Raw genomic sequence first — 26,297 nt, 5'->3', positions numbered from 1 at the left:
CTGACCACGTCATGGCATTTAAACACAGGATATAACACACACACACACACAACAGCTCAGCTTGGTCACTTGACAGTCCAAAACCCTCAGAGCTTAAAAAAAAAATAAATAAAATAAAAAGGTAAACTGTCCCTTTAAAAATCTGCTTTGAAACAGGAATTCATCACAGACGTCCTTTCATTCACATACTTTCCTGCTCCTTCGTGACAGCGATGCAAATCAATTCAAACTCTCTTCAAATACCTTCCACAGAGGAAAAGTCACTGAAACTGGTTTTGGTTTATCACTTTTTGTTGGAAAACTGAAAATTCTAACACTAACTCTGTCATCACACTGGTTTACTTCATATCCCACCGGACACGTGTCAGTTATGTCTCCTTCCCTGATCTGAGTATAGGAGGAGGTAAACATGGATACAAAGATTCATCTGAGGGTTTTTAAATGTGAACATTTTCTCATGAAAACATTGGATAATTAGGAGAAGGGAGGACGGGCTGATTTCTTGGGATAAACAATTTGTCACCTTCTCACTACTTTCCGACATTATGCAAAACTTACAGATGGTGACAGAAAAAAAAAAAAAAATCTCACTTTGGGGCCTAGATTAATCTTTTATTGTTAAAATATGTCTAATATCAGTCTTGAGCTTTAAACTGCTCCTCGGAACGGAATGCCAACAAATCTTATTTTTCGCTTTTTTTTTTATTTATTTATTTTTTTTATTTTTAGGAGACAAAAGGAGGAATTATGATTTCTTTTGGGTCTTATAATAAATCATCTCAGGCAGATTTCAGAGTACGACACGATGCTGTTGACACAGAGCTTCTACACAAGTATATTTTACAAACACTAACTCTGTCTTGCATATAACACAATCACTGTCACAAACTGCCACTATCTGCTAAAATCATTTAAATGCTAAAAACTTGCTTCCTTCTCCCCCATTTTTCTTGAATGGCTGCCTGTCGAGTTATTTCTTTGTCACTGAAACTAAATAAATAACTCGTTACAGGCTGTGCTCTGTCTGAAATACGGAGAAGTGTGGGGGGGGCAGATCATCCCTTTTTATTCTCTCACTGCCATAACAGTCCTGCCAAAGACAGTCACATTCGAAGTGACTCCAGCCTTGAGTGAAATATGATAAATTAAATACGAGAAGGCAGAAGATGGCAGGAAGAGAGAAGACTGAGGAAGATTAGCTCTGGTGTGATTTGCAGGAGGAGGCGTTCAAGCTCACAGGCAGAATAATTCATGAACACTGGCCAGACTACAGTAACATTTAAAACAAAAAGGAAAGAAGAAAACAAAAAACCTTGCTGATGTTGGCCCTTCTCATTCATCAGCTGACTGATTTTCACATATATACCTGCAAAAACTATGTACAGTTCAACCACAGCTTTCCTTTGTTGTTCAGTGGTTCCCAACCTCTAAGGCCTGCGACCCCTCAAATCTGTCCAAATACTAAAATGTAAAAATCAAAAGCAAGTTAGAAAACAATACCAAATAGAAACCCAAAAATTACCCACCAGTTTGTGTCAGTGTACAAAACTACAACTAATGTGTTACCTATTAAACTTTAAAGTTGTTGGCTGCTGTTTTAATGTTGGACAGAGGCAAGCAAGCTGTTTCCCCTGTGTGTTTGTGCTGAGCTGCATTAACCATCTAACACCTACGTGTCAAATATTAAAGCTGTATTTCTCAAAATGTTAAACTACTCCTTTAATCACCTGGTGACCCCAGTCCGGTTGGGAACCACTGGAATGATTTTTGTATTTTACATTGGCATTTCTCATCTAACACTGCGTCATAACGAACTTGAAGGTCTTCTGTCCTGTTTTGTTCCGTCGGTGGACCTCAGTGGCATTACAATGTGAAACTGTTACGATAAGGCACTGTTACTACGAGTGTCTAGGATCATCAGAAGTCAGGCCTTTTCTAACTCACACTGAAACTGAGCGTCTCCCGGATGAACGACTTTAGCGCAGTAAAGCAATTTTATCTAGGTGTCGGTCTGGATCAGGTTGCTTAAAAAAAAAGAAAGAAAATGCTAGTAACAACAGTACAGACTGCAGCAATATCAGAATAAAAGGCAGACTTTGACTTGCCTGGAAGAAGCCATAAGGAATATCTCAGCTAAGGATTTGCATGTCCTCCTCCTGCCTGGACATCGTGAGTACTCACATACTTACACGTGACATGATCTTATCAAACAGCTGAAAAAAAAATAAATAAAAAAAATAAAAAAAACTTGTCCAGCCTTCTTATAATTTGCATAGGGCATACACAACGAAGACAGACCGCACGCATGAAGGTTTCCACATGTCCCCAAGTAATATTGTCTTTGCCAGATACTTGCAGGGAGTATATTTGAACTGGCATCTCACATTAAATGTCATGATGCAACTTTAAATAAAGAAAAGAAGTAGTATTGACAATCAGAGCGACCCACAGGTGAACTGTAGGGGAAGTTATTTGTTTGAGTGGTTTTTTTTTTTTTTTGTTTAGTTTTTTTTTTCCTCCTGCCGTTTTCCCAGCAGTTTCTTCCCCCCGCGTGTCTTTTTCCATGCAGAGGTTGTGGAGTCAGAGGACTCTGCTGACTTCTCATTAAATCACTCACCCTCCTGGAGAAATAAGTGTCAAACACCTCTGCTGCGACCGGTGAGGGGGAGGAGCTACAGCACGGTCACAACGCAGGGCAGGAGTCGGAGGATAACTGAGTCACCCACACAGCAATCAGACATTGATTATTAATGTTCCAGCTCCACGATGCTGGACGGAGGAGGGAGGGGAGGGGATTGGGGAGGGGGGGGTGATGGCGGCTTCAGGTGGAGCTGCCCACTCATGTAGCTAATGGGCCTTGTCCTTGGCAATGGAAGTCTCCACATCAGTCTCGGGTGAAGCCAGGGGTGGGACCTTGGGAGCAGGAGGGAGCTCCTCTTTAGGGGAGACGGCGATGCTCGGCTTGGCCTCATCAGGTGTGTGCTCGTTGGGGAGGAGGGGAGCTGTGGTTTTCTGCAGGCAGAGCACAGCACGCTGAAAAGATGCAGCCGCTGATGATGAACTGGAAAAAAGTGTCTCAAGTGTTCAACTGATGAAATCAGTTTTAAAATACTGCAGCAGGTCGACAATTGGTTTGACACCTCAGTATATTACTGAGATGTCAGCTCACACAGAGCCATAATTTTAATTGTAATGAATAAGAGATCCAGGTCTTCAGAGGAACCTTTTACTTGGTTTGGTTCTGATCTCTGGAACGAACTACTAAATATAAACAGCAAATTTTAAAATGTTCAAGTTCTCAAAGAGTGATGCAAACTTTAAAAAGGAAAGGCTTTACGTGAAGAAAAAGTTCATTTAAAGCAAACCAAACCAAACAACAGAATTATTCTTCCACCACTATAAATGGTATCCTACATTACTGAGTTCATTACTTCAGTTTGGCTTAATACTCCGTCATATACATATATTTCAATGACATTACTGAGCTTGGTCTCAAAAGAAGAAGGTCTGGACTTGCTCTGCATGAAGTTAGAGGCCAAAACTAACACGCTCGGAGTAGAAACGTATGCGATACTACTATTTTTCTTAACATTTGCTGTTATTCATTTGCAAAAGCAAATGATGTGACTCTCTGTTCTTAAGAGCAAAACAGTTTGAATAAGTTGAACAATTAAAAGTGGCTGACACAACGCTGATTACTGATAACAGAGAGGACTCCACATCCACGTGCGACGATGGGTCGAGAAAAAAATCTTATTTCTTCTTGCCAATGACCTGTGTAATTGTTTTAATTGTGTGTGTGTGCGTGTGTGTCTGTGTGTGTTCTAACCGTGGTTTGTGGTACTGGGTTGGTGCTGGAGGAAGAAGAGGAGGAGGGAGAGGAGGCGGGTGCAGTCGATGCTGCAGAAACAAGCAAATCCTCCTGCATCAGTCCTCTTCTGTCCAAGACGCTGAGAGCGAGACAAGGCAATCAATCACTAACTACATCCTGCTTGTTATTCACCAGAACAAGGCAATGGAGAGAAAGTTTATTCTCCCCCAAGAACCGATACAGCCGGCTGATACCGAAGAAAGAGAACTATTTCATTCAGCAAATACGTTCTTAAATTAAAGAGGGAAGATGATCTGTGATAGAAACAGAACTGTCTGGTTGAAAATTCCTTCATCTGACAAAATTACCTTGGGTATGTTGGCCCACACAGCACTTCACAGCAGTTTTTGATGATGTTCTTGTGGCTGTATGGGTTCTGGACTCTGTTCTTTCCAGACCAGGATCCTTTAATCTGGGTAAAACAAAACGTGCACAACATCCATCAGAGGAAAACCACACCTTCTCAGCCAGCACCAAAAAAAAAAAAAAAAAAAAGTTCTACTCCAGAAACAAAAAATAAAATAAAATAAAAATCCTATGCTTATACCTTATTCAAAAGCATAGCTCCATTTTTAGATGTTATTCCCAGAGGCTTGGCTCTGACCTACTAAAAGGATCTTGTCAGGGATTTAATGATTCCTGGTTTATGTGGGAACTCTATGCGCTGACAAGTGCGCACAATTGCACAAACTACAGATTAAAACCACTTTAATTAAAAAAAACCAAAAAGATCAGCTATAAAAGCAACAAACAACGCTCCCTACTTTGCTGTTTGTATATTCATATTCAATACTTGGCAGCTGACAGGAGCTATTTTAACCTCTGCACATCAGCTTTTCCTCTTTGGTTTCACATCAATGCTGAAAAAAAAAAAAAAAATCTTATTCCACATAAACCATGATACATTTTCATATGATCATCCAGTGGATTTTCATTGTCTAATGACAATAATAATAATTATTGTCAATGACAACAATAGTGAAAACAGAAAGACCCATTATTTTATCATTTATCTTAAGTGCTGGATGGAATTAAGTAGAGCTGTGACCAAAAAGGCATTTTTTACCATGAAAACGTATTTAAAAAAAAAAAAAGGAGAGAATTAAAGTGCATGTATAATTGATAAGATGACTCATCACAGCGTGAGTTTGTACAGACTTACCACGCTCCAAGTGAGAGAAGGTCTAATTTATTTATTTTAGGTGGTACACATGTAGGTCGGCGCTGCCTGTCTGTGTGTGCGAGACACAGCTGACAGACTACGTGTCCTCTATGGAAGGCCAGAGCAGCTGCAAAACTCAAGGTGCCTTTGCCCTTATTCTACCATTTCTCTCCTCCTCTTTACTCCCTCGTTCCCTCACCCACTTCCCCCTTCCTCTCTGCCACAGCAGTATTTCTGGCAGCATGCCCAGCCCCTGCAGGTATCGATGCATCTATTATTAGGCCAATCGCAGATATTGAAATGACCAGGCTGACAGCCTTTATTTCAACTGCCAGAGAACCATTACAGTGTACCGTAGGTACTCACTGCAGAGCTTTATTACTGATTCAGTTAAAAAAAAAAAAAAAATGAGGCCAGCCATCCCACAGGAAAGAAGCAGAGACATAAATTAATCATTACAACAAAGTATGAGCGCGCTCTCTTGCTTTCAGCCATGTAGAATCTCTCAGCATCTTAGACGCTGCTGCCGCTCTCTGCGCCTCGTCAGAGTCTCTGTAGTCTGACGTGGGCTTACAAAGCCGCCGACAAAGTATACACACTGTTGATGCTAACATACACAACAGGAAACCTGCATCGCAACCACCATACATCATCTGCTTTATGTCTGCCTGATGTGCGCGTCCACGCGCGGTGGCTAAATAATGACTCGACTGTTACGCAGCCAAACAAATCAAAATTTTTTTGTCTCATAATTTTGCATCGTGAGCTTCTTTTAAGCGTAGCAGACACCAGCACATCTGTTTTGTTCTTTTTTCAGCTCAATTCTATCATTAGCTTTAATAAGAACAGCAGCTATTGGTGCTTATTTTTAGACGAGTAGACTGTGTTGGTCTGCCGGTGAACAGAGAAAAGGCCAAATTCTGCTTCTGGGATTCAGAGCATTTACCAGCCCATTTGTCAGATGACTCAGACTCTAAGCAAAGTAAAATTACCCAGTGTTTAATTGGCCATATATCAAAAATGGGAGGAAAATCTATTTTTCTTTTAAACGTGACATGCCATTCATCTTTGTTTTAGCTGCTATAAATAGATGTTGAGGGTTTTTTTTTTTTTTTTTTTTCTTCGCCAGTTTCCATTTACCTTCCATTTGAGGTCACAATACTTTCTGTATTTGTTTTAGTTTAGTTTACAGTGTAATGGTCTTGTTTAACAAGCTACAGTTTACCAGCCCTATGCCTTTCAATGCTGAGCGAGGCAGTGCTGTTGTCAAGGAAACAGCTCTGTGGTCTTAGAAATTGTAGTGTTTGCGCCGCAGTCGTGTATGTTTATCTTTCCAGGCTCGTCAAGCCGGACCGCCTGTAGATCTACAGACACCATCTTGAAATATGAGCCTCATCTTTCTCGTGTGTTGAATAATCACACCAACATGAATCCAATTTTGCAACCACCTTAATTGAATTCCTAAAAATATGAATTGTTAAAAATATCTGCTCTCACAAGCTCTTCTTAGTCTGGATAACTCTGCGACTGATTAAGGGGACTTGATTTTGCTCCAACGTGATTTTGATTGTAAGATACAAATAAATCAAGTCTTGTTAGTGCTATTAAGACTAACACACAACTTACACACAATGTGTAAACAAAGGAGATGATTGCAGCAAAATGAGTCCATGATACCGAGAAGGATTTTAGAGCTTCTATCAGATGTGTACATGAAACTGTCTTTCTGTATAAATAGCTCTACCTGGCAACGCTGTTACTGTTGTGTGTCATGCAATCAATGACGAATACGTGTGTGTGTGTGTGTGTGTGTGTCTTTTAATGAGAACACATCTGGGGTGAACTGTGTTTGTAGGTCTATATAAATGCTTTATCCTGTTAGTCTTCACAAGCCATGGTTCATTTGCATAAGGACAATAATAAAGCTAAAAAAAATAAAAAAAAAAGAGACTCTGGCCTCACAAGTTAATTCAGAGACAGCAGTCTGCACATATAACAGGAACATGTAACAACATCTATTGTTTTGTTTAAATGAACATGCATTAACATTCACTTACATCCTCATTTGTGGTCTGGTTGAGAGAGATCAGGTAAGTGTGGAAACCAGTCAGTCCCACCACAGACCACAGGGTGAAGAAACACACCAACACCTCCAGCACAGTTAGCTCGAGTTAAGAGAACAACGACAGACGTGCTCTGTCTGAAACATGGTCACCGATTAAACAGGGAGCAGCGGCTGATGGCAAAATGGAAGGCGGTGGTGCAACATTATTAAAAAGTCAGTGACCTTCGATAACATGGTCACTCTTTTTTCACTATTTGAGGAAATATGGCAAAGGAAGCAGCGCCTGGTTTTGTGGTGGATGTACTGCGGTCAGACTTTAGAAGGATATGTTCCAGGTGTTTCTTTCAAAGTGTTCAAAAAGCCGTTATTCACCGAACCTGAGAACAGACGGAGAGAAGTTAGAAAGAAAAATACAGATACATATACTCTTCTTATTGATTTTGTTCTTCTGAAAAAGAACAGTATAAGAATGAAGATAAGTCTAGTGCTAATTATCCAGACGAGAAAACGCCTGGTCCCACATGTCTCTGTGCTGTTACCGGTCGGATTAGGCAGAACAAGGACACTTCATACTGTACAGTCAGTTGCTGTTGCATGCTGTGTCACGCATCAGGAAGAGCCTGGTCTAAACTAGGTCATTGTTTCAGAGTATCTGCATATTTACATAGACAATGAAAGCTGCTGCTGCTGAGCCAATGTTGGAGCCGATTTTCCTGCTCTGCCACAATTTTGCTGCATGAGCCTATTTCTAAGTTGAGACACCTGTTTGGACAACTGATACTTACGCATGACCACGTGAACGATGTCAAACGTGAAGATATAAATGGTTAGCAAGGAAAGCGAGAGGGTGAACAGGTAGAAGTATCTGTAGTTCCTCTTGCCCACACAGTTCCCCACCCATGGACAGTGGTGGTCAAAACGGTCTGTAAAAAAGAAAAAGACACGTGTCGGAATATATATATATATATATATATATGTGAATTGGACCTGCAACTTTATTGGATCACAGACACTTTTGGAAATCAAAGGAATGCTAAAAATACTCTAATATCAGCTGCAGTCTAAATATAAGTGATCGCTTCCTCTTTGTTTCTCCTCTTCCGTCATTTAGAGGAGAGCCGTGTGAAAGCAGGTTCAAAGAAACAATAGACTTAAACATGCCTTGCACTTTTCTCTCCACCAGAGAGAGTCCTGCATGTCCTCAAAGGGAATCAACAAACAAGCAGGGTATGTTCATCTGTAAGTTCAAAGCCATTGTGAGTTTATGTGTGTATTAATTATAGATGTTTGTAGCAATATTAGCTCAGCTCACCACTTTAGTGAAGCCTTTATAACGACACTATTACAAATCACTGTGTGCATTTTTACGGTGAATTTAAAACGGGATTTCATGCCATTTCAAAACAGTACTGTTAAATATTCATCCTTCATATGTATTGACAGTTAATTCAGTCTTTTAGAAATAAAAGTAAATAACTGTTATTTAACAGCATAGACAGTAGTTGCATTAATGTAAATTTACAGCTGATTGCAACGGTATCTTATTGTATTTTAGAATATCTGTAAAATCAGCTGAGTTAGAAATTGATTAAAATTTCCATAACCAACATTTAATCTACAGTACCCCAAAATACTGCACTGGTAAATAAATACTGTTAAATAAATTAAAGTGAATGTGCTGAAAAACTAGAGTAACAGAACTTCTTCTACAGTCTGATACTACAAAGCTGGACTCACATTTTTCTGTTTGAATTCCTGATCAACATCTAAGTGCAGCTAAGTGCAGCGAGTCAAAGTCCTGGCACCAGGCTAACACATTACCGCCATACTTTGTGTCTTATTTCAGTAACGCAGCTATTGTTGGACAACAAACAAAGTCAGACTTTAAACTGCTATAAACGGTGTTTAGTTGAGAAGAAAAAGATATGACTGTAATAAAAGAGGGACTGAGGCATTTTGCTTGGCCTCTGAATGTGTGTGCGTGTTTGTGTGTTTCTGCAGCATGTGGACACAGATGAGCCAGTGTTCACAATGACTCCCCTCCACTGTCTCCTCTCATATCACCTGTGACTTTGTGTTACGTTCATCAATCATCAGCAGCCAATTAGGTTATTACCGTGCAGGGCTGAGATACAGAAGAGCCACGACTACACATCAAATCAAAGCACAAAACGCAAACACACACACACACACAGTTCCAACCACCTTCAAAAACCAAAGTGCTTAAAATATTCCCATGGAAGTTTTTGGTCCCGTTTTTTTAAACTTCTGCAGGATGTCTGCCTGGTCCAACATTTATTTATAAAGCTTTGTTTTAACTTTTTTTTTTTTCCTCCCCTCATCACAGTGACAAATGAATGCAGGAAGAAAGTGAAGGTCAAGACTTCCGTAATCAAGTTATTTTTCTCCCGAACAAAAGCATTACTCACCTTTTCTATTTCTGAGAAAGTGACGTAAACGCCATTACAATTAAAAAAAAAAAAAAGCTTGTGTTTTTTGTCTGCTTGTGTGTTGTTGCGGCAGAATAAAAGTGATTCCTCACCAACACAGTTGTCACAGATGCTGCAGTGAGATGCTCGAGGAGGTCGGAAGATCTTGCAGGTGTAGCAGTACTTGAGTTTGACAATCTGGTTGTTGATCTGAACGTTGCGGATTCGAGGCGGCGGCCGTTGCCCCGCAGGGACGTTCCCATTGGCCGCCTCTGTAGACACAAAGAGCACAACATTTAACATATGTGTTGTCCTGGTCAAATCATTTTAAAGTAGGTTGCCAAATAATAACACCACAACAAACGATGCCCTCAGAAAAAAAAAACTTTTCAGAAAACCTCCCACACCCTGAGGATCCACAAAACAGTTTCTTGCAATGCATTTATATTGACTTGCATTAGGTTGCACAGGAGCTCACAAAAATATGTTCACCTGCCATATATCTCTGGAAAAGGCTGTGGCGAAGAAAACAAGAAGCATAAATCTTGACAGCTGAGTCTTGAAAAAGTCAGAGGTTGACAACACAGGCTCAACAAAGTATTGATGGGTGGTGGTTTTACATGTGATCACTGTGGAGCTGTTAATATTATATATCAGCAGCACGTCCTGCTCTATTGATTATCAGCTATCCCTTCAAACATTCAAATGGGTGTGTGTCAACGAGTCTCACTTTATCCATGAGGCAGTCGTGTTTCTGCACAGCAGTAACCGACCAAATGAGATTCTCATACATTCCTTGTTCCGGGCAGTTCAGATTTTCCTGATTATGTTGCACTGCGGGAGCTGAGCAGTTAGAGAGGCTGGCTAACGGCCAGAGGTTTGTTGGCTGGAGGCTGTCGGGAGAATGACTGTTGGGGAGAAATCTGCTGTTAACATGCTGCACAGGGTGGATGTGAATGTGGAGTTGTGGGAAAGAAGCTAGCATGTTTATTTCACTTTGTGGGGATACACTTAGTGGTGAAAAAAAAGGGACCATTTTAGCACCAACTAAATAAATAACATATGTATCACTTATAGGGAGCAATAAATTCCCTGTTGTAGAACAAAAAATTAATAAATCAATGAAAAAAAAAAAAAGTTTCCAAAACAATTCATTAAGACATTTACAAAGATCTGCCCGCACAACAAAACTCAGCATTATAAATCTACAGAATGTAGGATTAATGACTTTCAGGATAAACGAGAGGAAAACGAATTCATGAATCATCACTCATAGGGAATGATGCCACTCCCTCGGGTGGCAGAGCTCGGCCTGCTAGTGGCATTAGATATTCCAAGAGGATGCTTCTCCACGTATTAGCATTCCCCCCAGGACTAGTGACTAACAGGCTGAGGGACGGAGCACAAAGGCTGCAGGGGTTTCATCAATAAACCTCCTTAAGCTTCAGAATGAGATCAAACACTCTTACCTGCCTCGTCTGTTAGTACCGACACGCTGATCCAGCGATCCACACGCTTTAAAAACCACACGGAACAACGCCCATAATTGTGAGAGGGAAGTTGTTAAATTAAGGGCTTAATTTAAGCTGCTGCAGTACACATTCCCAGGTGCAGAGATTTGAAAAGCAAAAAAAGGAAGTTAGTAGACTGAAAACCAGTCAGTGAAGGATTTGGATTTGGACAGACGAACAGACGGAGACGAACCTAAAGATCTGTGGGTTTTAGTTTAGGTTTTTTTTGTGTGTGTGTGATTTAAAGGGAATGGTTGAACTGTAATTTACTTATTTCGTTGTTGCTGTCTGATATATCTGTGTCTTCAGGTCATCACTAACAGGTTTAGCCGCTCTTTAGCTTCATGGAGCTTCTGCACTTGCAGCTGGTCCAAAAATGCTCCATATGAATTATCCATTCATAACTTCATTGAGATTGATCGAGATGGGCTAAAAACCTACATTACAGACGCAATCTTCGGGCTTAATGCAGCATTAATACGTTAGTGTTAGTTGTTTAATGTATCCCGCAAACTATATGTTCGGTAAGACAGTTAGGGACACGCCTGCGTTTTGAACCCTTCTTTACCTGATAAAAACTGAAAAAAAAAAAGGATTGAGCGATTACTTCATCAACAGCAACTGAGTGAGTCAGGTTATTTATTAAAGAAAAACTCTCTCATTCCCCGCAGCTTTTAGGTGATAGTAACAATGAAAAGGAATTTGAAAAGTCAAATAAAATGCGTAACATTTGACATGTTACATTTTTGCACTGTGTTTTCTGTTCCTCAGTTGTTACTGAAACATATTTGGTGAACCACAGTTGTTTACTCTTCGGTACTGATGGGCACGCCGTCAACTTATTTCTCTTCCCTTTCATGTAAATATTTATGGTTTTTACCTTGGGTTGTGAATGATTCATATCAATTTTAAGAAAATTAAAAATCTCAATGCTCAAGATAAAAATACATAAAAAAAACAAACAAACAACAAAAAGAATTATTCACTGCAGCTCTACTCACATAAATGCTTTTCAAACAGAGTTTCTCATATAAACTTCCATACAGAATCATCACAGTTGGCTAAAGTTTGTGCAGCAGAATGAGTAACAGTCACGGTACTTTTACAGTCCTCTCTAATGAGCAGAGACCAGAGGCACGGCCTCCGCCCATGCCTTCATAAGGAGGGAGAGAACAAAAGTAATGGTCGAAGGACGCCATGAATCTTTAACAGAAACAAAGAGTGAGCACTAAACAGCCACACAGGCAGGCAGAGAGGCAGGGGGCTAAAGATCTGGGGGAGGGGGGCGGTGCAGGAACATATGAGTGACTTATAATGGACGAACAAAGAAAGCCCTGGGAGTGGACATGGAAAATATAAAAATGCACCGCTGATAAACAAGAAAAATTCTTATTTATGTTTGGAAAGGCTCCCCCTCCATTAGCATACAGTTTAAAGTTTGTTTTGTGTAAGCACATGTGCAGTGTCCTTGTAGTGAACGTGTGTTACAATGAGCTCGACATGCCCAGGAGCACACACAACCTTCAGCAACATGAAGCACAACGAACACAAAAAACCCAATCAGCTGCTTCCTCACTGCTTAACTACCCGCTAAAGCAAATACTTTCACCTCATCTGCTCTGCATGTCGTTAAATACAGACAAAAAGGTGAACACAGTCATCCACGTGATGATGTAATAGCAAATGAGATGCAATAGCCATTTTTTCTGCGATGGAATTGACATTTGCATGGATGCAGATAAGGGATTTGTGCCTGGCCTTGTGGCATTATCAGCTCTGCCTGTGAATTACAGCTATACGCACTACAAGGACAGGTGCTTGACTGTCACATTAGACCACACGCTACTTCAGACCTGCATAAATCTGCAGTACATCTGAGAATTATCACTGAAAGGTGCGTCAAACGGCTTTACTCAATTCCACTGTTATCAGGAATACGCTGAAATGTGAACAGATCTGTCCTTACAAAGCCCTCATAAATGTTGGCAACAAGACTGATAACATTTTTCAGATTCCAAATGGCAAACTTATAATGGAGAAACAAGAGTTTACGGGGCAAGTGGATACGATTAATTTTCCGTAAAACATTGTGGTAACTCACCAATTTCCATCTCGATAAATGTGGCTTCCTCTGGGAGGGCCCGTGGCAGCACCCCAGGATCACTGAAGCTGGTCCTCAGCAACATGGCCATGACAAAGAGGAAGAGCAGGGCAGCAAAAACTGGGATGGTGGGAGAAAGATGCACAGCCAGGTACGGACATCTGCAGAAGAACGAAGGATTATGAATAAAAGTGTTGGTTTATCTCTGGGTGGCGATGACGAGGACAAATCTTTTTTTCCCCCCATTTAGCGATAAACTAAGAAGCTGCAGATTTAGAAGCAATAACAGCATTTGGCTTCATCACAGTGCAGAGTCATTTTATAAGAGTTAGAACAGCTAGTTGATCGACCAATTCATCGTCTGTCAGTAAAAATATCTACAGAAAATAATAACTGACTAATGTTGATTTAAGTTTTGGAGGAAAAAAAATGCCTTGGACAGCCTCTGGATCCACTTCCTTCTAATTCCTTCTAATGTTTCAAAAATTTCCGACATAGTATTCGCAAGAACGCCATAAATAAACTCAGAGATACTGAGATACGTGTTTGCATCACACCAACAGGTGGTGATTGCAACAAAGGGACTATTTGTATGTTTCTTGGCATGAGGCCCACTGTTGCAGCATTTACAGGAAAGGAGGAGTTCTTCGTATGTTCTGTGTGCAGCGCTACGTCTTCAGTGCACATTCGATTAGCGTCAGCAAATTAGTTCTTCCAAAGTAACGACACAGGACGAGGTTAGTGTGCCGACTTCAGCAGGACAGTGCCCACCTTTGCAGACAGCTGTTTGTAAAGGAGCAAAGGACTGCCGTTTGATTATTAACTTGGAATGTTTCATCTAGACTTAAGTAAACAGCTCATGCAATCGCCAGCGATGCAGTAAATACAAAAGTTACCTTTAGACCCGGAAACGGTTAAGGCCTCTCAAAGAGAGCAAAGAGGACATAAAACAACAACACAACACATATTCTGAACTGGTGTTCTGAGCAAAAGGTCATGAACTATGAGAGCTGCCCTTTCTCTGGACCGCGCAGAAATCACGGCCATGAATAAACAACACCATGCCACACTCCCCTCACCTTCTGGAGGAGTGGAGAAACATTAGCATAACTCAGTTTGCCAGGCCACTGAGATTACAGCCAGCAGGGTCCTCCAAAGAAAAAAAAAAAAGCCTGCTGCTCATTTCGATAACAGATGTGAGCTGCAGAGAAAAAGTGCTACGACAGAACGGAGTACAGCAGCGTGCAGTTATTAATAGTTAAACTGTGCAGCCGCATCTCCCTCCCATGTGTCCAGGATCATGTATTCATACAACACTAATGCAGAGTTCCAGGGTCGCAAGGTATTGTTCCACATCCTGTACAACTTCTGCACTGCAGGTCATGCATAAAGAAGATGGAAATGCATTTTTTTATGGACGCTTTGTAGATACATATTGATCAGATTATTCTCTTTTCTGAAACTAAACTAAAACGTTTAAAGGACTAATCCACCTGTGTTTATGAACCCGCAACTGTTTTGATGATAATTTTTACACCAAAAATGCCATTTGAGTGGGATCCAGCCTCTAAAATGTACCTGCTTACATTAAATTCTAGTAAATTGAATATAAAGATGTCAAAGACATCACCTTTTATCCAATAAAGGAAGAATGGATTGCATGAACAATATTTTTTCACAAAGTATTGATGGGTGGTGATTTTTCCACAAAAATCTGAATTCTATCAAAACACTACTGTTACATAAATGAGTATGATGTTATTTGATGTATGCTGGTATTTGGAGTGATCAGAACTGCTTATCAGCCAAAAGGCATTATATTTCCAGTAATTTGGGATTATGGTTGGTTTAGTTGGGATCTTGATAGCTATTTTAAATTCAATGTGCTAGAAAATAAAACCAACAGAGGAAAAAGATATTAATTGTTCCTAATACTTGTGGAGGACAGATCTCTCTTAATTAGGAGGAAGCAGTGGTTTAATCAACTGGTCTATCAACAGTTAAAACTATTAAGCTCTAAGGTTGGTTTAGCAAAAACATTTCGAGCTTCAACTATTAACAGTATTTGACACTGAATGCTTCAGACTTTCATTTGATGTCATCTAGCAGATATACTTTGGCTCGTCTGGCATTTTCGCCATTCACAACACACACAGCTGAGAAAATCGTTTTCAGTCAGCAAAATACTGGAACGAGCGAAGTCCACCTGCGAAGTCACACTCAAATATGTAAATGACTCAGGTATGTCAACATGCCTGTCGGCTGAGGACACAGCAGCACACGTACACAAACCTGCTGGACTTGTCAGAGCAGTTTCCCTGCAGTGCCTTTTTTTTTTTTTCCCCCCACACTAATGGAAACGAGCAGAGATCAAATCAATAGGAATTTCCACTGAAGCAGGCCTGTGAAGTATGTTTGTCCCATTCTTTAATGTAGAGACAGCAGAGGGCAGCCAGTGGATTCAGACTGAGGAGAGGCAGTCTGTCGATGAGGTGTAATTCCCATAATGATGACTGGTAGGCATTCGAGGCAACACTATCATCGCTTCCCATCAAACCCCCGCGTCCTTCCTGGATGTGACCGTTTCCTGTGCTGTTGAGGAGCAGGGTGGAGCACGCACAGCGATGCTGTGTGTTCATCAGTCACCGCAGAAGCAGCAGAAAATCGGGGACTTAATCTGGCTGCATGTCCATGAGGGGAAATGTTTTCATCAGCAAAACGATCAATCAGACCACCCAGTGACACTGATGTTTCTAACACACTCCTCGCCACACTGCCCTCGGCCTACTCCATACTTTCTGCCTCTCTGTTTGTAGCTCACCAAAGGCTATTGGTGGAAATTAGCACGTTCACTGCGCTGAGGCCCACAATAGCCACTCCAGTTTATGGGCCCCATTAGAAAACTATTTCCAGGGGAACCCTCGAATCTAGATTCAACACAATTAGATTTGTATTTTAAAACTGTCTTCAAAATTTAAATAGACTTTCATAATTTTCCAAAAGATAGATATAAGGAACAGTAAATAAAGAGCTTCAATGTTGGCCCGTTGTGAATGACATGCGTTCTACGGCCGGTGCTCATCAACACATAATACCCCGTTAGGGAGGTTTCCCACTGAGCAGGGATGACTGAATGAATCTCACACTTGATTCGGGGACTTTTAAAACCCTTTCAACTGCTTTTCTTCATAAAAGTAGCTGGTGACACATGGAATGACTATTTGGGTGGACGTTAATTCCTTCCCTCTGTGAAAAGGCAGCTTCTCGACTCGCACGTTCAGTTGAGCTATCACAGACTCTTACATTTATTCATTTGGCAGACTTTTATGCTTTTATCCATAGCAAAGTACGGGCAATCATTGAAGCCCTGCACTATTTATTCTAAATGACTTAACTTTACAATCTCAGTTTCATTTTGTTGAGTTAACACAAGGGAATTTATTCCAGTGGTGTGTTCATTATATTCAGTTACACAGTCTGAGCTACGGCCTCAAATAAAAAAACTTTGTTAAATGTTAGATTTATACGCGCATCATCTTTAGATTGGGAAAATCTAAATGATGTATGCATGTATGCAGGTTTATTGGCACTGCTTCCCAGACAGTGTCCTACCGAGATGCCACCGAAAAGCACAGACTTGCAGTAGAAGAAGGAGGCAGCCACACTTTTAGACACCGCTGTGGAGCGTTTGTCATCCCACTGGGGCCCTCCAACAGCTCGGGGCCCCAAGCCTTTGCCTGCCTTGCCTGCATCTCTGGAGGCAAATGTACTTTACTTGTTTTTTTTTTTTTATTATTATTTTTTTTTCCTTTATACAATGTCTTACTTTTGGGAAATATTCTTACATGCAGGCATTTTTTATTTCATAGTAAAGTATTGTTGCTTCTACTTTTACCAGCAGTCATTTAAAAACAGCGTGGGCCTGAGTGCATGGATCAACACATATATTCAAGAAATGTCAACAAAGTTTGCTGATTGAAATATCTCATATTATAGTTTCAATATATTTATTTTTATGTTTGTCTGTTTTGTTTTTTTTTTATATTCAAACTTTTAGTTGCTGAATGTACTAATGCAGCTTGTATTGCCTCCACCTCCTGCACCCTCTATACTTTCATGCCCCCTACTCGAACCAGGGTCTGTATCCCATCCCTACTTTTATCTCCACCTCTTCTATTTCTCCCCCCCTACCCGAACCAGGGTCTGTATCCCCACCCCGCTTTCACTGGTGCAGTTGGTGAGAGGTCAGAGTAGGTGATAGTAGTGCTGTTTGAGATAGTTGTCTTTGTGTGAGGAGTGGTGATGGCTGGCATTAGGGGGTGACTCTGGGACGCCAGTGTTCACGGTCTAGCCTTCTGGAGGTGTTGTGGGCCTAACTGGACGAAAGACCGGTGAAAGGAGGTTCCCACCTGATGACCCCATAGACATGATAGCTATCACCGCTCACTGGTCTAGTTGGATATTATCTGTAGGGAACATAGAGCAGTGTGAAATTTTGTGGCTAGGAAGGTGATCACTGAGTCTGGTCCATTTTTTGTCGCACAAGTTTCTTGTGTTTCTCTAAAAAACTTGGAATTCAAAAGCAAAATGTGTTTTAATTACGTGAACATATTTTGTTTGCTGCTCATTGCGGAACAGACTGAAGGTTTAATACTCCAGACATCAGTTTGACCTTGAAGGCGCTATATGTTCAGAAAAGATACAGCTTGATGTGAGAGTGCTTACACTCACGCATTACTGTTCCAACAGTTGCTTTTGATGATTCAACTTGAGAAGCCAGTGCTGCCTAGCCAATGGCAGAAGACAATAACTAGTGCCCACAGCTGGTCCAAGCGGCACTTCTCTCAGTGAAGAACAACTACTCCTGATGAAGAAATGGAGAACTGCATTAGAGGGCGCGGAGGACCCGCCCTAAGAAGATAGATGTAAATTATCCCGGAAGTCGGGGCTCTTCTCTGTGATACAGGGATAGAGAGCACAGCTGTGCAATCAACCGTTTAACTTGAGATTCTCGTCTCTTCTTCCTCAGATCCCACACGAGGTCGAGCAGAATTGAAACTCGACAATTAGAATTCCTTTCTGAGCAATGCAGATTTTTTTCTGTCATATGCTATGCTTGTTTACTTAATGAGCCCTTACACAACCGTCATACAATCACTAAGGAGTGGACACGCAGCTCATGGAAAACAGGGAAAAGTTTGGGCGGTTAATTAAAAGATCCTGTTAGCTCAAATGTCACATTAAACATAAAACATGAGGATGTGTCTCCCACAAATTTGGTCCCAAAGATTTCCCCTCTTAACTCAGGATTACATGAACTTCAGTCCAGACACTGCTGGATTAAAATCACTCCAACTTCTCTGCAACAAAAGCTCTGAACCCAGGACTATTATGTCACCATACCATTTCTCTGTGATTCATGACATTTTACCTTTGTTGAGCATTTCAGGCCCTCCCTTTATTAATACTTAACTCTGGTAAGCTGTTGTAGACCTGCATGAATCATACTGAAAATGAATTATGTACTCGCTGCGCAGGCAAATCCACAGCGGGCCTCAGTAACATCCTGTCTGTCATACAAACATCTGTAGACTGCGACTCTGCCTGTTTCTAGGGCACTGCTGAAAAAAAAAATAAAAATAAATAAAAAGCCAGTGAACCGCTTGCCCTCTCTCCTTTTCTACACACAAAAAAAGTCAATCCGCTACCAAATATGGTAAACCTTCAAATTACAGGGTGATTATACATATATACATATCTGTGGGGAAAAAAAAAAAACAAAAAACACATCCACAGACTGAACCGTTCCTCTCCTGTTTCAACCACTTGTGCATCATGACATATTGAAGTCACACAGCAGAAAAATAAATACCTTGCAAAATCTAGAAGGTCATTCAGCAACATTTACAGCTCATCTGAAGGCACCTGATCCTCAGAGAGTCTTTTAACCCTCTGGCTGAAAATATATTCTGTGTTACAACATAAAAGGCCTTCACTGGTTTCTTGTCAGGAAGCTGGAACTGGCAAATATCATAAATAATATAAAAATGTGAATGTTATTTTGCACTACTAGGATATGCGCCGTACTAAAGTATTGCGACGAAATGTAACAAACATATAACTATGAAAGATAATGCACATAAATTTTCCAGGTTTGGTTCACTATGTGCAAATTATGCTACTTCAAGAAACAATTTTTGGAAAAGGAAATAAGCTGCTTCGATCAAGTCTTTGGAAAGAAACTTTGAGAGATCTGGGGAAAAACATTCAGCAAGCTTTTTAATATTCTCTTTCTAAAAATGAAATGGCTAGCACTGCAACTTCTTGAATGTAAGATATAAATCGGCGCTACCTTAGACCTCTCATTGGATTATAGATATCTAGCCAGAAACATGTCATTCAAACCTCTTTGATTTTAATTTGATTTGATTGATACTTTATTGTCCTTGTGGGGAAATTAGTCTTGGACTCAGTTCTGCAGCAATGTTGCTGCCTTCCAATAACAGTCTGGCATATTGCGTGAAAGAAAAACATAAAAACACATATAGATACCATACAGTACCGCACATCAGCAATCCATGCTGCACATAAACCATCACGCAACAGGCGTTGTAGGATGGAGCACACCTAAAAACATCAACATCATTTAAAATCCTAATTGAGGTAGGCACAAATAATTTAAATTTAAATGATTCCGTTAAACCTTGGGCATCCTCTGTTGTCTGCCTGAGTGTAGAAGTTCGTACTGAGCATGGAAAACGTACGAAGAGTCAGACGGTATTCTCTGTGGTTGTCTTAGAACAGACTGCTCATATAGTATCTGGAGGGATTGATGTTCCTCCCTCCACATAACCTTCACTGCAGTCTGAATCAGACGTGCAAGCTTTTTTAATACCACAGGCAGACTCCCGAATCATGAGGATATCCCATACTTAATGACACGCTCTAACACAGCATGGTAAAATAAAAACATTATTCTCTGATCCACCCCAAATACCTGAAGTCTTTTTTTTTTTTCTTTTTTTTTTTTTAAGAAAAATACAGCCTTTGCTGTAGCTTTAACATATGAGGCACGAGTTGAAAAGAGGATACACTAAAGCTTCAGTCAGTACAATCTGTTGTCCAGCTCAAATCGGTCTTCCTTGTTATGCAACATTTAAATACCACATGAGAGAGATGAAACATTAGAGCCAGGGTCATGGAGCTTTTCCTAGAATTAAAGTTGGGATTATAGATGTTCCATCACAGAATATTCACAAAGTGAAATAACAACTAATGGCAAATCTTATAAACGAATTTTACGGACATGAAAAACGACGCTGGTGATTCAACAGTGTGACTGGAGAGGCATCTATCTCTATAGATTTCTTCTGGCGGGGCATCTATGTCACACCCAATAGATAGTGACAAAGTGAGGAGAGAAATGAAAAATCCCTCCCTGTGAAACAGCAAACCCTCCCCAGAAAAGCAGCACTGCCAGGGAAGCTTCCAGACAACAAAGCCTGTGGCTCACTGTTACTGTAAATGGAGCATGTACTCTGAATGGGGCATAAATCACGTTATTGCTCATTTAGCCTGGGCCGGGTGCTTCGTTCTGATTGGCTGGCAGAGAGACAGGGTGGGGTCGGGATGCTGAGGGGGCTCATGGGGTTGGTTACAAGAGCTCCTCTGCTGCAGCCGGTGCGCAGGCTGAGCGCTGCATTTTCACTGGTCCGGACAAGCTGAGGTCCACCATCCTATGCGTGAATGTAAAGAGAGCATGGAGAGCATGGGAACACAGGCTGAACAGATCTGTCTCATTACATGCACATATGTCTCTGCAGCCTCGTAGCTCGGCATCCTGGGGAGGGCAGACAGATGACACGCTGCAAACGTGTTCCAGTTTCTTGTTCCTTCATCCAAACTCTATAGGTGGCTAACCACACGCAGATATGCATGTATGTGCACACACACACACACACACACACACACACACACACACAATCACAATTGTACAAATGGGAACCAAACTACCGAACAGCCAACTGGGAGGAAGCCTCTTGCGGACATGTACAAGCCAGGTAATTAACTTCAAAAAGGTTACATCACCTTTCAGAGCTGATAATATCATACAAGTGTAAAATCACATCTAACAAACATAAACAGGGCGAAAGCATCCAATAACACTGATTGCACTTGTAAAGGGGGGAAAAAAAACTGCCTCTAATTTGTTTAGCTGCTCCTAATGGGTCTTTCCATTTGTGTATTCAGTCGCTCGTTTCCGCAATTTCGCCCAAATTAAACAGAGGCTTCCCTGCACAGGGAGCCAAAGGCTGGTGATAAAAGTGAGATGTCTGCTTGGGTGATGCTGGATATGAGCCAGCCCACGCCAGGACACAGCCCTCTCTGTTCTCCCATCAACGCCACAGTGCAGCTCATCGCACAACCTCAAACCCACAAGTGAGGAATGAAACAAAGAGGCTAAACAAAACAGACACAACGGTAACAAATTCATCAACCACAGGTTATTGCCCAAGAACCAGCCTCTGCTTAACATTTTATCACAATGATGCAGCGTCATGGATCTTTTGTGTCAGCAATAGATTGTGTTGCAGTTTTAAAATCAATATCAATATCAGGCCGTTCGCGGAGTGATTTTTTGATAAATTATGTTCATGTTATTTAGGACCAGCATGAAAGCTGTAAAAAAAATATATTAGCAGCTGTAACAATCAGTTGATTTATTTTTCGATTATTGGTGGAGAATTAATCTGATACTATTTTTTTGACTGATGACATGCTTTTCATCTATTGGTAATTGAAACGTTTAACATCTAACATTTTTAATGCAAATCGCTGAATACGAGGTGAATGTCACTCGTTCTCAGACGAAGCTAGCAACTTTAACAAATAGCCATAGATTTCCACAATTTTTTGACATTTTATGTTCAAACCAACAATGAATTGAATCAAATATGGAGACAGTTTTGGGGTGCAGCCTTGATGGTCAGGGTATTCATCGATGCCCAAACCAAGACAGACTGTGCTCGTTGCCTTCAGGTTTCTATTCGACATAGTTATAAATAGAGTCTTTGTAAATGTATTAAACCTTGGAAACAAAGCAGGCTATTGCTCCATCAGGGGTTTAAATCAGATATGTTCCAACATGCTCTGTAATGGTGAGTTTGAAAATGACCCCCTTGTTGTCAGGGCCCGATCTCAACATTAATATCCATCATCCCACGGGAGATGATTAATTTCGGCTTTAATATGAACATAGCATGCTAACAACCCTCCAGCCATTAGTCCCCACAATGCCTCCTCTGGGCTCCGGACATTCAGCGTGAGCAGCATCGTCTCAGCCCTGAGCTGGACAACGGCTCCTTCTGTCCGAACTCACAGAAAAGCAGGAGGCCATTAAAGTGCAGAGCAGATAGAGACAGGAAGGGCCTGGCACCAGTGAAAGCAGCTACTCCTCGGCTATGCTCTAAATGCATTTGGCCTGATAGCTGCATACACGCCCACAATCAAGAGAGGTTACTGTGTTACACTGCAGAATTTGTGCTAAATCATCGTGGCCAGTTTGATCAACTAAAAAAAAAAATGGCGAGAAAAGGCAGAATAAACAGGACAAAAACAAAAAAACAAAATAAAGTACGCTGAATGTGCTTTATAATGGTTATTCACACTTGTCTTGTTCATTTCTAAAACAATCCCCTGTGCAGCCTTCACTGACAGGATTTGGGTTTACAGGCTGCATCGAAGCCAGTCGACAGTGTTTGCCGTACTAATGAGTCCGGCGGGTTGTACGAGTAGTGGACTGAGACAGATCAGCTGAGACAACAGAAATAGAGCCGTCCTTTCTCAAACCACAAGCAAAGCTGGACAGAGCAGGCAGGGCAATTAATTATTAAACACCTCTGTACGTGGTCAGTCATATACCTCTTACCTCTCAGGAACTGGACTTGAGGAACAAAACACAGAAGCACAGTGTGCAGGGTCAATAATCAAAACTGATATTCTTGGCTGTAAGAACTGCAGGCCAAAGACAAACACTCTGATCCAAATAATTATGAGACTTTGAAACACATTTTACAAACTTAGTAAGACACAATACTCTTAATATTATCGTAAAGGCCATATATTATGAATTAAGTTGGTTAAATGTGAGATGATCGAATTACTCAGCAACTGTTTTGATGATCAACTAATTCAGATTTCTTTCATTCAAAAATGATAATTTCAGGTTCAATATATAATTTTTTCCACACACAAGAGTTACCTGAATTCATTTAGATAGTTTGTTGGCTAACAAGTAATTTTCAATACATTCTATGGATTCTGAATTCTCCACAGCTTTCATTGGTGAGACGATTAATTGAAAATAAATCAGAATCAGTTGATAATGAAAATAATGCTGAGTTGCATCATCGATATGGTAAAACTGCCATAGTTATTATTTGATTTAATTTGATGTGATAAATATTTGGCCAGTAAAATGTCATTAAATTGTGAAAGACAAGAGATATCAGAGCCTAAAACGACATTTACAACCATTTTGTTTCATCTGTCTGTCCCAATGTCCAAACCTTAAAGATATTTACTGAAGATAACAGAAGAACACAGACACATTTTGACTCCAACCCCTTTACATTCACTTCAAACTGCTTCCATCTAATTTTCTGTCGACCAACGAAGGCCTGTTTGGTTAGTCGACTAATTGTTGCAGCTGTCAAAGTTGGTTGTTTCAGGATAAGGTTTCAGAAATGGGAATATTTCAGCCCTGGGAAGAGCCACGAGAGCGCAGACGAGACTTCTCAACAATTTCTGGGCTAAATTATGATAATTTGAATTCACTCTCAGAGGGGAGGAACTTACTCAAAGGCGAAGAAGAGGGCGCAGGTCCCGATGATGAGGAACAGGGTCAGGTAGAAGACTCCTTTCTGCCGGGCCATCATCACCCGGCCGTCGCAGCAGAAAGTGTTCTTCCCCGGGAGCTTCTCCCATTTTCGCACCTTTCGCGTGATCATCACCGCCGACATGATGTCCCCTCTTTATTCTCAGACCACTCTTCGGTCTGGTGTCCGGGGCTGAAGTGGAAAACGACTGAGACAACGAGCAGATGGGGCTGATGAGGACCTTGCCCTCATATGTTCCGATGATACTGTTCAGTCAAAACAAGCCGCACACTCAATAACGTTGAAGCTTTCAGATCAGGAAAAAGACTGCAAAGCATATTTCTTTCTTCTTCTTTTTTTTTGTTTGTTTGTTTTAAAAAGTGTCGCAATCACATCATCAGTGTTTTCCAGCCCGTGTTATTTCCATCCCTGCGTCCCCCCCCCCCCTCGCCACCAACCCCCCCCCCCAGGTCTTTACCGCAGCATGTCATTCCCCACAGAGATGCTCCCACATTTCTGTGAGAAAAATACAACTAAACTAAACCAAACAAAACAAAATCTCCAATCTCTTCAGCTGCTGAGGACACTAAAATCATCCGAAGGCTTCAGGCGAGTGTTTCCCAGCAGACCTCAGAAAATCCTGCTGCTCAGGAGGAGCGGAGCTTGGTCGGCTGACATTCATATCATCTCGATGAATGATTTAAATAAAATTTAAAAAAAAAAAAAAATCACGTGGCCGAGCTGATCCGCGTTTAGACAAACTGCGCCGTGATTAAGCTGCTTTACGGGGATTTGTTTTCCTTCCCACTGATTTTTTTTTTTTTTTAAATGTGGAGATAATGGCAGCCTGTGCGGACGCAGGCGTAAAGCTGTTGAATATGCTTTTTCTCCCTGCAGCCTGCCAGCTCTCCGTTTTAGTCAATGGCAGCAGGAAACACGCCTAGATTGAAGTATCCGATCTTAAAGGGGCAGGGCAGGTGAGAGGAAAAGGAACAAAGGACACGGAGACAGGTCCTGCTCAGATCATGTTAATATGCAAAAATAATTGTCCGCATGTCGTATCACCCACCGGAGGAGACAGTTGGGGGCGAGTATCGGTGAAGTGAATTGGTAATAGATACCAAATGCACGAATCCCCCAAGAGTTCCTGCATACAAAGGAGTTTGAGTGAGCAGAGGGAAACAATGCATGTAAACACTTCTTTTTCTCTCACTTGTATTTGTATTTTTATTTATTTTTTTGTTTGTCTTTTCCTATCCACATCTACATCTAGTGCTCCATTAAATGTGTCCTGTTTTTTGTTTGTGTTTCTTTTTTTTTCTTTTGTTAAATGCATGACTTTGCAAGTAAAAAAAAAATGCATGTGCATCAAACAATTGAAAGGAAATATATGCCTGAATAAGGGGAGAAACATACTGTGTGGTACAGCAGAGCCGTTAACATGTAATCAGGCTCTGTGACATGTACAAAACAATGCCAAGCAGGCCAAGTTGTTAATGGTTTTGTATCTGGCTGGCAAGAGGAGGAAAAGGGGTTCATTGTTTAAAGACGGCAGGAATCACAGCACTGCTCTGCTGGTTGGTGAACAGTGATAATTCATATTTAAATCTATAGGAAAATACATCAGCAAATATGTTTTGGGCGTTGGGGTTCAGTGATGTTTGAGCATTGGCTCAACATGTAAGGATGCGCAGAGGAGCAGTGCCTCAGGTGGGTGTCAGTGTAGGACATCATCAGCTTGTGTCAGCAAGAAGTGTAGTATTTGACACTCAGTTTGCAGCATGATTGCAAAAATGAACGCCCCAAACCAATATCTTTCATCACAATCTTTAAAAATAAGTGTGTTGTTTTTCCTGGTTTAGGGTTACTCGTCTCGCTTACATGATTAAATTGTTAAAACAGGTCAGGTTGTAAGATGAGTTAATAGTTCCAGATGTTAGAAACATCACACTTGTATTTTTCCCAGACTTAGCCTTCTTGGGATTTGTAACTGTTGTGGCTGTAAAGTCTGCAGAAGCTATTAATTGAAAGTCTGTGTGATTACATGTCCATGGACAATAACAATCATTTAGACGGATATGCATAGTAGTTCCTGTTAGGTCCTTTCAGAGTACTTGAATAAATTGTTTAAATGCCGTTGTTCTGTTTGTTGTTACCATTACTGCCCCATTTTTGCTGCACGCAGGAGTAAAGATGACATTTTATCAGGCAAAAAGGGAAGAAATGGACATAAACCAAACACCCTTCACTCTCAGTCTGCCCTTAAATGATAAACCCACCT

General features: G+C 40.9%; 1 protein-coding gene across 2 annotated transcripts; it reads right to left on the bottom strand.

The window, feature by feature from the left end:
• Window positions 1–681: 681 nt before the first annotated feature.
• zdhhc9 (zDHHC palmitoyltransferase 9) lies at window positions 682–24,438 on the bottom strand. Of its 2 annotated transcripts, none has more exons than XM_029511882.1 (9): window positions 23,997–24,438; window positions 13,140–13,300; window positions 9,641–9,799; window positions 7,884–8,021; window positions 7,427–7,475; window positions 7,091–7,193; window positions 4,180–4,283; window positions 3,830–3,950; window positions 682–3,033 (listed from the first exon to the last, which is right to left on the bottom strand). In XM_029511882.1, the coding sequence occupies exons 1-9, from the start codon at window positions 24,158–24,160 to the stop codon at window positions 2,848–2,850; spliced, it is 1,185 nt and encodes a 394-aa protein (XP_029367742.1). In that variant the 5' UTR covers window positions 24,161–24,438; the 3' UTR covers window positions 682–2,847. The 2 variants fall into 2 exon arrangements, with proteins under 2 accessions (XP_029367742.1, XP_029367743.1); XM_029511883.1 differs by having other exon boundaries at window positions 682–3,012.
• Between the last annotated feature and the right edge of the window lie 1,859 nt (window positions 24,439–26,297).

This window comes from Echeneis naucrates, chromosome 10 (genome assembly GCF_900963305.1).
Source record: "Echeneis naucrates chromosome 10, fEcheNa1.1, whole genome shotgun sequence".
NCBI lineage: Eukaryota > Metazoa > Chordata > Actinopteri > Carangiformes > Echeneidae > Echeneis > Echeneis naucrates.
This window is presented reverse-complemented; position numbering and strand designations above follow the sequence as displayed.

Bases quoted from the DNA above. Each gene is read 5' to 3' on its own strand.
- zdhhc9 (XM_029511882.1), bottom strand. From the start codon at position 24,160: ATGTCGGCGGTGATGATCACGCGAAAGGTGCGAAAATGGGAGAAGCTC. The intron at 3,951-4,179 runs GTAATTTTGTCA...TCTCGCTCTCAG, and splicing joins TGTGGGCCAACATACCCAAG to CGTCTTGGACAGAAGAGGAC. The intron at 3,034-3,829 runs GTTAGAACACAC...GCATCTTTTCAG, and splicing joins ACCCAGTACCACAAACCACG to CGTGCTGTGCTCTGCCTGCA.